Source organism: Eurytemora carolleeae, unplaced genomic scaffold (genome assembly GCF_000591075.1).
Source record: "Eurytemora carolleeae unplaced genomic scaffold, Eaff_2.0 scaffold710, whole genome shotgun sequence".
Classification (NCBI taxonomy): domain Eukaryota; kingdom Metazoa; phylum Arthropoda; class Copepoda; order Calanoida; family Temoridae; genus Eurytemora; species Eurytemora carolleeae.
The window spans coordinates 119,719-128,483 of record NW_019396657.1 but is presented as its reverse complement, the minus strand read 5'-3'; the positions used below and the strand labels follow the sequence as shown (position 1 = coordinate 128,483).

Here is an 8,765-nt window from a genome sequence, read left to right as displayed (position 1 = left end):
TCTCCAATAAAAAGTGTAAATTTCCCATTGAAGTTATATCTCCCTTAAATATCTCAGTTTAAATAAGATCTAAAATATTACTAAATAATTATATATTTATGAGATAACAGTACTATATCGACCACAGCGATATAAGGATTTACGATTATTGATTCAACAATTTTTAAATACCAGGCAAACTTTAAAAGTTCTCTTTCGGTCAATCGATTTAAATATTTTAAGTCCCTGTCAGGAAGATTTTAAAGCTGCAAGACGCGTGTTTATTTTTGGTCTGTTTTTTTTTAATGTGTCTATTTTAGCTCATAGTGCTGTCATGAAAATTTCTCAAGTTGTGAAATTATTCTATTCAAATTAGTTTACACCTGACCACAAACTTAAGCGTTGTCTACAACTTCTCAGCATGTTTTAAACGATTATTAAATAAGATTAAAAGTGATTAATATTAAAACAATGACACAAAAAATTCATAATATTTTTTCCCAACCTTATTAGATCTACTTCTGCGTCCGAAGATTGTCACAATCTCTGACTTTATAATACCTATATCTTTGCAACCCAAAGTCGTAAACCTTAGATATTTCAAACTATAAATGTTTTAGACAAAACAATCTAAATTTGAAATATCAAAGGTGTACACCATCAGGTTGCTAAGATATTGGCATTAGAAAATTTCAGTTTGTGGCAAAGACTCAATTCCTTTGTACAATTCACGCAAGAAAATTAACCAAAGATCTTTTTCCATACAAGTGTTGAAAAACTTTTGCCTTTAAATTGTTTTGAAGGCAGTGCGATTTAAAAGTTGCAAGCTCTTGAATTGAGCAAATATCAATGCGAGTTTGCCTATTACGTTTTAGCTGAAAACAAATTCTTAATAGTTTTAAAGTGTACATGTTTATTGTTTAGGGTCACACAAATCTTTATATTTTGTTACCAATCTCTTCGGATTTTGTTACCAATTCTTTATATTTCGTTACCAATATCTTTATATTTTGTTACAATTCTCTTTATATTTCGCTACCAATCTTCTTATATTTCGTTACCAATCTCTTTATATTGTGTTACAAATCTCTTAATTTCTCCTAAACTCTGTTTTGCACAAATATGTTTCTTTATATTTGTTTTTAAAATAGTTAAGTATTATCTATGACGTGATTAAGACATAGTATACACTGTCCAAACATTTGTTCGAATTCCTGGATAGTTTGTTCGAGATTTCGGACATTTAGTTCAAAGTTGTGAAGAGACTGTTAGCTATATTAATACCTTTCTGATCGTAATTTCGAATAAAATATTCTTTATTTCGATATTAATACAACAAAATATTAAAATCATCTCACAAATATGTGACTTCCTAAAATTCTACTAAAAATAGCTTTTGGAGAATAAAATGATTACTAAAAAATATACTTTTTTTCAGAAAAACAGAAACTGCACTAATAGTGAACCAATTAAACGAAAAAAAAATGAAATTCTTTTCAAGAATTATAATGTTTACAGCTGTTAACAAGTAAGTTTAGACTTTCAACTAATTTGGAAAAAAGAAACTGCACACTTGTCACAAACTCAAATTGTCTCATCTCTACATCTTTGCAACCATGTATACCGTTGATATTTTAAACTTGAACCTAATTTATAGTTAGAAATATTAAAGTTTTCCGACCTCATGTTGCAAAGTTGCAAGTATTATTTTGACAAGTGTTCAGTTCCTATTAGTGACGGGAGCGTTCGAATTTTTTTAAATTCGGTTGTTCATCATTCTTTAACGACCCATGCCGGGTTTTTTTTCAGTCGTAATAAAAAAACTTAATTCTTTCATAATTTTTTTCATCTGTTTAGTTCATTTTCCAGCTAAACGATGGCTTAATTAAATAGTTTATTCAATGAAATCGTTCATTTTCTTGAATCGGTGAGATATTTTGCAGAGAATGACTTGAAATATTCAAAGTAGAGTCCCTTTAAAACTTTAAACTGATATTTACTAATTATTTAGTATGTTTGTAACCCCTGAATATACTGGTATAGAAGAGTGCAGCAGCGAGACCATGGAATCTGTCTGGAATCAGACGCGGCAAACTTCCTGTCAACTCAGGCAAAAATAAAACCGCCATTTTTTAAAGATTCCCGCTATTTGCATTGTTGTAATTCGCAATTTTTTGAAATATGGATATTCTAAATATCTATATTTGAGAATCTGTAAAAAGTTTAATTTGTGCATCTTACTCAGAATTCATGGTTGTATTGTGAAATGTGATGTGATCTTCTAAAAGAATTTGGAAAATTGCAATTTTGCTAAATATTATCGTCCAATTCTAAGAACATGAAATTTGAGCCTTTTTTTTCAACAAAATAAATCAATAGTTTTAAAACTGGAATACGAATTTCTTTAAATAAACTCTTTCATAGTAGACGCTTTAAGTTTATTCCATTTGTTTAAACTTTTAAAACTTGTTTATTTTTGCTTAGTCTGTAACTTTTATTAAGATTATTTTTGCAAGTGGTAGGATTTATTATAACATTAAAATCATTCCTATTAATAAACTAGCGGAATAAAAAATTTTATTTGTGTCCATTAGACATGTGACAATCAATCTAGATGCTTCAAACCATACCGGTACTGTACAGGTGAATGCTATAGGTCATGGTCAAGGTCGTGTTCATGGTAATGATCAAAGACATGGTCATGATCAAGTTCATGGTTATAGTCTAGTACATAAGCATGTTTAAGAACATGATTTTTTTATGGTCAATATCATGCTCTAGATCATGCTCATTGCTCATGGTCAAGATGAAGGTCATGGTCATGTTGAATGTCATGATCAAGATGAAATTCATGGGCAAGATGAAGGTCATGGTCAAGATGAAGGTCATGGTCTAGATGAAGGTCATGGTCATGATAAAGATCATGGTCAAGATGAAGGTTATAATCAAGAGGAAGGTCATGGCCAAAATAAAGGTCATGGTCAAGATGAGGGTCAATGTCAAGATCAAGATCATGGTCAAGATGAAGGTCATGGTCAAGATAAAGGTCATGGTCAAGATGAAGGTCATAGTCATGTTTAAGGTCATGGTTGAGATGAAGGTCATGGTCAAGATGAAGGCCTGGCCAAGATGATGATCATGGTCATGATGAGAGTCATGGTCGAGATGTAGGTTATGGTCAAGATGAAGGTCATGGTCAAGATAAAGGTCATGGTCAAGATGAAGATCATGGTCAAGATGAAGACCATGGCCAAGATGAAGGTCATGGTCATTATGAAGGTCATGGTTAAGCTGAAGGTCATGATCAAGAGCATGGCCTTGGTCTTGTTTAATACCAAGTCAAGGATACCTCAAGGAAAATGCAGAAGTCTTAAGCCAAGGTTAAAGGGACTGTGCAGGTATGTCGGGTCAGTAACATTTTGCCTAGTACACATTCGCCTAGTACACATTTGCCTAGTACACATTCGCCTAGTACACATTCGCCTAGTACACATTCGCCTAGTACTCATCTGCTTAGTACACATTCGCCTAGTACTCATCTGCTTAGTACACATTCGCCTAGTACTCATCTGCTTAGTACACATTTGCCTAGTACACATTCGCATAGTACACATTCGCCTAGTACACATTCGCCTAGTACAAATTCGCCTAGTACACATTCGCATAGTACACATTCGCCTAGTACTCATCTGTTTAGTACACATTCGCCTAGTACTCATCTGCTTAGTACACATTCACCTAGTACACATTCGCCTAGTACACATTCGCCTAGTACACATTCGCCTAGTACTCATCTGCTTAGTACACATTCGCCTAGTACTCATCTGCCTAGTACACATTCGCCTAGTACTCATCTGCTTAGTACACATTCGCCTAGCACACATTCGCATAGTACACATTCGCCTAGTACACATTCGCCTAGTACACATTCGCCTAGTACACATTCGCCTAGTACACATTTGCCTAGTACACATTCGCCTAGTACACATTCGCCTAGTACACATTCGCCTAGTACACATTCGCCTAGTACACATTCGCCTAGTACTCATCTGCTTAGTACACATCTGCCTAGTACTCATCTGCCTAGTACACATTCGCCTAGTACTCATCTGCCTAGTACACATTCACCTATTTAACATTTTGCCTGTATAACAGTTTGACTATTTAACATTTTGCCTATGTAACATTTTGCCTGTATAACATTTAAGTTTATTTTTCGCCTATAAAGCATTTTGACAATGTATATTGTATAACTGTTTTTTTGCCTAATTCTGTGACTGGATAAAATTTGTGAACAGGTTTTTCAATTATATTCTTAAAACGTAATATCACATCATTATTTGTCTGCACAGAATGCACAAATTTACTTGGCTGCCCTGCTTAACTCATTTCCAATTTGTTGTATTATTGTATATGAATAAGAATCAATAAAGCAATGCACTGAGTTTCTTAAATATTCAACGAGTCGGTTTTTCTTACAATATATTTATATACAAAAGATACAAACTTTAAATCGAACGATACTTATACAAACTAAATATTATGAATCTAATCAGTTCCATCAAACAGGGGACATTTTACATTTTCATTTTCATCGTCTCACTTATACAAACTAAATATTATTAATCAAATCAGTCTCATCAAATAGGGGAATTCTTGAAAGGGACCTTTAGATCAAGGGAGCTGACGATCAACTGCCTGTCCCCCTTTGATTTTGCTCCATCCTAGGATCGCATTTAACCCTAGCTACCCCGGGGTTGTTCCGCCTCCTCCCCAACGCTTGGGTCTTCAAGATAACGGAAAATTCGGCGTCGCTTGGGTTATTTATAGAATCCAAATGCAAACTCAAATAAATCCGTTTGGATTCAAAATAGGACTCTAAAGTCCAACCGTAGGGTTAAAGATGGGGGGGGGGAAAGGGGGCATGATTCCCCTTGGTAGCTATGATCTCAGCGATCCAAAAAATCCTTGAATTGCTGATCGTAAAAGATCAACAAAACTCGCCCACTGTTACAGTATGTACTCCTGCCTTGGAGTAGTCTGAAATCCTTTAAAAAAACTTGATCCATTCTACGGCTGGTAAGAGAGATCTCTGGTTTTTTGTAGTCTTCTAGAGCATCTTCAATAGATGGTTGTCTCTTTATGCCTCAATAATAATAATCTTTTAGATACTCCACACACCGGACTAACCAGAGTTAGAGGCATTCGGTTTCTTCTAATTGAAATATTTTTTCTATTTTAAACAACCTTTAAACTTACGGATTTGATTGGTTTATACTTTTTATTCAAAATGCATATGCCAACAAAAAAGTATATAAGAAAAAAGGCTAAAAAATGATGTTTAATAGAACAAATTGTGATCGAAAGTCACAGTTTTCTGGAATATTGGCAGAACCGTTAAATCCACATGTCCAGCTTTGATAAGTCTGTCATATTTTCATAAGAAAAAAAATACAACTGAATTTGCAAAATTTTCAAGTCAGTTTAGCGGGCTTTCCTGTTTCAAAGTTTGTGAGTGTTTCAAGAAAATCTGGTTTAGGCGTAAAATACAATCAAATGTTGTATAGGCAAACTGTTATATAGACAAACTGTTTTATAGGCAAAATGTTATGCAGGCAAACTGTTATACAGGCAAACTGTAATACATGCAAACTGGTATTTAGGAAAATGCTATACAAGCGAATGTGAACTAGGCGAATGAGTACTATAGGCGAATGAATACTAAGCGAAAGTTCACGAGGGAAAATGTTACTGATCCGGTATGTCTGATTACAAACTTTTTCTATTTATGAATGAATGACTTCTCTTTAGTGCACATTAATCATTAAACTGGGATAAATTGTCAGTGCTGTCAAATATTACAGTCTTTATTCTTCCTAAAAGTTGATGCTGTACTTCAAATTAACCAGAGTTTCTCCATAAATGCAACAACATTTGTACTTCAGGTAATTCCTTCACAAACAGTCGTAAAACGGTGCGGGGGCTCCTGCCTTTCCCCTTCACATTCATGCTATCCTACTAGCTCAACTATGGTAATCATATTATTGATAATCATATTAATAATAATATTAAAATAGTAATATAATTTATAACATTAAAATGATGATAATAATAATAATAATGATACTGAAGGTGAGTGTAGAAGCTATGATAATCTCTACCAGCTGGAATGAGGGAGAATGGTCAACACTTTGCCAAACATTCAGAGTTAGAGAGGATACAGGTTTGATTCACAACGGTACCCTTGGAAGTTTTGGCTGATCAAGCATGAATTAGAAATCAATTTTGTGGTTTCTCTACAAGAAAGACTCGTGCATTCCTTGCTTTAGAAACAATGGAGAAATTGACAGAATTAAGACTTTTTTACAAGTTGGAAAACAACGTTATTTTTCACATTAACGATCGGATCAAGGACACTGCATTTATGAAACGCACATTTCCTTTTTATAAATGGAGGGTCACTTCAAATTACCAAGTTTTAGCAAAAATACAAATACACTTCTGGTGCAGTGAGGGTGTATGATCCTATTAAACACTTGATTTAAACTTATTGTTTAGCATGTGCTTGTGGTTGTACAGTAAGACCAGAGGACTGTACAGTACATCAGTACTACCAGCCACAGGCCTGTAAGTGTATTTGCAAAAACTGGAAACTCAGAAACAGCTGCGTCAGTCAGGTACAGTACATTACAAGTACAGTACAGCACAGTAGTAAAAATAAAGTTTTGTACAGTACTATAAAGAATAGTACACTATAAGTACATAACAGCACAGTATACTACATTACAGTACATTAAAATACAGTACAGTACAGTTTAATATACTATTGTAAAATACAGTACGTACATTACACTACAGTACAATACATCATACATGCATACAGAACAGTAAAGTACAGTACACTACACTACAGTAAAGTACAATATGAAAATCTATAGTACAGTACAGTCATACTTAAAATCAGTAAAAAGCAGAATGAAAGTCGTCTTCGTGTAATCTTGTTATGGGACAATTGCAAGTTATTTTCTGTGACGACTTGTATCTCACTTTGTTCTGTATACTACAGCATCCTTAAGTGCAATGTACAGTTAAGATCGAGCTGTACTGTGTACAGTCAGTTTTGTATACAGAGATTACTGTACTGTAAAGGGAATCAAAAATTCATATTGTAATTTTATTTGCACAGTTCACATAAACAGACTTAATATATATTATTCATTAATTAGTAGCTGAAAAATCAACTTATTGAGAAATTTAATTCCCGTGTTTTATATTCATTGAAGTTAAGAAAATTATAACTTGCTAACAGTCGTCCTTCTTTTCCACAGTTGTATGTACAAAAAAGGTTTAAATGGACAGGATGTTCGTATATGCAGTAAGAACAGACTAACAAGTCTATGTACAGAATAAGCATTTTATGTATAAAATAAGTTATTGTTTATGTACAGGATAAGTATTGGGACACGGAGAGCTGTACATGTCTGTGCAAAAACTGGAGGTCATGCAGTACAGGTAAATTGTAACAATGCTTTTATTTTAGAAACAAAATTATACCAAAATACAGAGATATTTACAAAAAGCAGAATATGTCAGAAAAATTCTAACGAGATTAAAAATTCTTTTTTTTTGTTTCAGGATATTTGTTTGATGGTCAGAACAGTTGTACTTGTGTTCCAACATTTGTTGTAGCAAGTCCCTCAATAGTTGTAGTTGTAGCAGTTGCTTTATTCTCAGCCCTTGGTCTACTTACCCTACTCATCCTTAGTAGGTAAACCTTAAATAGATGTAGTTGTAGCAGTTGCTTTATTCTCAGCCCTTGGTCTACTTACCCTACTCATCCATAGTAGGTAAACCTTAAATAGATGTAGTTGCAGCGATTGCTTTATTCTCATCCATTGTTTTAGGATTGCAAAATAAATTTCAGGATTCAATAGAATTATAATTATGATTAAAAGTTTTTCTTTTACATTTTCTTGTTTTAGAAAATCAGGGAATGCAAATCTTTCAAGACGAGAAACCTTGGCGCGAGTTTTAACGGTAATATTTATTCTATTTTTTAATTTTTTTTCTCTTCCCTGTGAAATACATATATATATGTTTAAATATATGTTCTCTAAAGCTGTCCAAAATTTCACGAGTAATGTCAGGCGAAGGGCTAAAATCATTATTTAATTCCAAGCGCGGGTAAACGGTATGACTATGAATAATACAAACCTAAGATATAATAAGATATTTGTATTTCAGGAAGAAGAAATATAGAAAATAAGACAAATAAGATCCGAAGTAGTCTCATCCCTAAACTTCAACAACTTCTCACTATCTTCAAAATGCATAATTTTAACATTTAAGTGACCACTGTGCATAGATGGCATGATGCCCTAATATACGACAGTAAACCCGGCCTTGAAACCTTTATCTGATCAAAAATTGAAAATATATTTTCGTTTTTTTTTCTAGGTTTAATTCTGATCATTCTTATTATGTTTTTCTGCAGTAGAAAGGCATAAGTCACTTTTGTAGAGAAACCACATTTAAATTTAATAAAATTCCAAAATTACAAACATCGATATCTTATTGATCCTTGACGAGACTAAGGTTTTAAGGGTTCCATTCTGAATCGGGCATTGTTATCTTTGCATTGAGGGTCACGTGATATCACGCTTACAGGATCTTTAAGTGAATTTTCACAACGCAATTTTTCTAGAAATTTCCAAACTCCCGTTAGTGCACAGATCTTTGCCTTCTGCCTTTAATGGAAAATGCAGTAGAATTATTTGTTAGATATC

At 33.4% G+C, this 8,765-nt stretch overlaps 1 protein-coding gene across 2 annotated transcripts; it reads left to right on the top strand.

Moving 5' to 3' along the window:
- Window positions 1–1,421: 1,421 nt before the first annotated feature.
- Window positions 1,422–8,430, top strand: LOC111707006 (uncharacterized). 2 transcript variants are annotated; one of them, XM_023479980.1, is made up of 10 exons: window positions 1,422–1,507; window positions 1,991–2,089; window positions 2,574–2,622; window positions 5,925–6,011; window positions 6,112–6,202; window positions 6,538–6,656; window positions 7,428–7,491; window positions 7,615–7,747; window positions 7,962–8,016; window positions 8,224–8,430. In XM_023479980.1, exons 1-10 carry the CDS (start codon window positions 1,464–1,466, stop codon window positions 8,236–8,238), a joined length of 756 nt encoding a protein of 251 aa, XP_023335748.1. In that variant the 5' UTR covers window positions 1,422–1,463; the 3' UTR covers window positions 8,239–8,430. The 2 variants fall into 2 exon arrangements, 1 of the variants encoding a protein (XP_023335748.1); XR_002766357.1 differs by lacking the exon at window positions 8,224–8,430 and having other exon boundaries at window positions 7,615–7,826.
- Window positions 8,431–8,765: the final 335 nt, after the last annotated feature.